At 36.2% G+C, this 2,396-nt stretch overlaps 1 protein-coding gene across 1 annotated transcript; it reads left to right on the plus strand.

Moving 5' to 3' along the window:
• The first annotated feature begins 702 nt into the window (after positions 1-702).
• Positions 703-1,296, plus strand: LOC110866250 (nuclear transcription factor Y subunit B-5). Its single transcript, XM_022115497.2, has one exon. It carries the CDS (start codon positions 727-729, stop codon positions 1,144-1,146), a length of 420 nt encoding a protein of 139 aa, XP_021971189.1. The 5' UTR covers positions 703-726; the 3' UTR covers positions 1,147-1,296.
• Positions 1,297-2,396: the final 1,100 nt, after the last annotated feature.

Genomic DNA, 2,396 nt, shown 5'->3' on the forward strand with positions numbered 1-2,396 from the left:
GATAACCCTCATATATATATATATATATATATATATATATATATATATATATATAGAGTAAGGTTAACATACAAAAAGCCTTATCATACATCACGTAGGAGACAATGGTAACCGTTGGATCAGGGGTATAATCACGCATGGGACCACATAATCACACATGGGACCACATAATCACGCATGGGACCACATAATCACGCATGAGACTATAATCACGCACGTTCTATGATAATAACGCACGTTATATTTTTTGTCATGTATGTTAATGTAGGTTAAGCCCTGATGTACATTATACTTTCTCTATATGTATATATATATATTTTATAAATGGATTTATATACCACTCACCTAGCCACGAAATCATCAAGGTACAAGTTACTTACTATTATCTCGCTTTCTTCACTTTTTAAGCGAACGTTTCTTTCCATTGTCTAGTTAAATATTCATTATGTACTTATCATGCATATCTATCACTCCTGTTTTGGTAGTTATAATATATTGTAATGGATAGTAAATTAGTAATGGATAAATAAAGCGAATGACTAAATGTTCCACTGTGACATGGAGAGTAATTTCAACCCTTAGATTTAATAATTATGTGATGAACGGCTATGAACTGGTTCATGCAAATCCACTTGCCCTAATTAATATAAAACCATCCACCTGTGACTGGGTGGTTGACCAAACCTACACATCTATGTCACTACGTCTTTGACAGCATCGAATTTGATGGATGATTCCACCAACATATTCACCACCGGCGACGAAGAAACTGCCAACCAACAAGAACGGCTACTTCCGATCGCCAACGTCGGCCGGATCATGAAGCAAATACTGCCACACAACGCAAAGATCTCCAAAGAGGCCAAGGAGACTATGCAAGAGTGTGCTTCTGAGTTCATCAGTTTTGTCACCGGTGAAGCCTCCGAGAAATGCAAAAAGGAGCGGAGGAAGACCGTGAACGGTGACGATGTGTGCTGGGCTATGGGGACACTAGGGTTTGATGACTATGCTCCACCATTGAAGAGGTATTTAGATAGGTATAGAGAGGTTGAAGGCGATCGATCCGGTGCTTCACAAAGGAATGAAGATGAGGGCGGACCATCATCGTCTTCAGCTAAGTTTAATCTAATCTCGAAACCATTTTAATCATGGGTGTCTCTATTTTCATTTCTTTTTGGTTTTGCTAAGTTGTGTAGGATGATTCATATTGAGTTAAGCATGTATGTTCGATAATGTAAAATAGATCAACTAAACAATTTTTGTTCCATTATATGGTCTAAGAAAAAGATCTAGTAACTACAGTTTTTTTTTTTTTTTTTTTTTAATTCTATCAACTTATTGATTATTTTCTTTGAAATTTGTTACCATGAAGTTACATCAATCTTATATTTACAAAACTATTTGACGGAAAATTGCTGTTATCTTCCTGTATGTGATAAGACTTTAGTAAAAATACTATTTCCATGAAGATGGTGAGACCATATTAAAAAGTTGTTTAAGAATTAAATGTTGCTATCACCAACTTTCTGAAACTACTAATTGGGTACCTATAATTGCGGAATTCTTGATCATCCTTTACTTGGGATTAATGAAGTTACTATTCCTACTTCAAGGTCCTAAGAGTATATCTGATCGGACTTCCTCTCTCTTCTACGGTGGCGTGGAAAACTTTCCATGAAAGGCAACAAAAGCTACAGACCTCCCTATCTCCACTCTCCTCTCACAAAACACCATCTTTCCTCCATTGGTAGTTTGTGCCCATGGACCACCCTCGGCTCTCTCTTCCACGTTTGCTATGTCTCTTCTCCACATTAGTCCCAGTGGGATTAAACAAAGTACCCAATTGCACATGTTTTAAGTATTGTTAGATAAAAGAACTCGCTCCCCAACTATATTAACTTTCATCTACTTCAGATATTTCAAGTCCCTTTCTTTCAGTTTTGCTCCATAAAAAAGTGTAATCCGAAAGCCAGGGCGGATCTAGTTAATGAGACCGGTCTTCTAGGAACCCACTTGGTTTTGAAATTTTAGTGAAAACCTATATAGAAAATATAGAGTGAACCCAGAAATTAATTATGGATGAATCCATAACAAAACATATGAAGTGCTACACTATTATAGCGCCCACTTTCTACGCTTTGATCTTGAGTTTGATTCTTGTCAGATGAATTTTTATTTTATTTGTATTTTTGCGTTCTCTTAAAACCTTTTTTTAACATAAAACCCAATAACCCATATTAGGGTTAAAGACTTGAAGCAAAAAAAAAAAAAAAAAAGAAAAAAGAAAGAAAAAAAAACTATAGGGCGTACCACTACAAGAATCGGAGGTTATCGTGACAACTTGAACTTGTCGTGGCTACAGGTATACCCTATAGCGACGAAGCCTATAGCGACGA

This window comes from Helianthus annuus, chromosome 7 (assembly GCF_002127325.2).
Source record: "Helianthus annuus cultivar XRQ/B chromosome 7, HanXRQr2.0-SUNRISE, whole genome shotgun sequence".
NCBI lineage: Eukaryota > Viridiplantae > Streptophyta > Magnoliopsida > Asterales > Asteraceae > Helianthus > Helianthus annuus.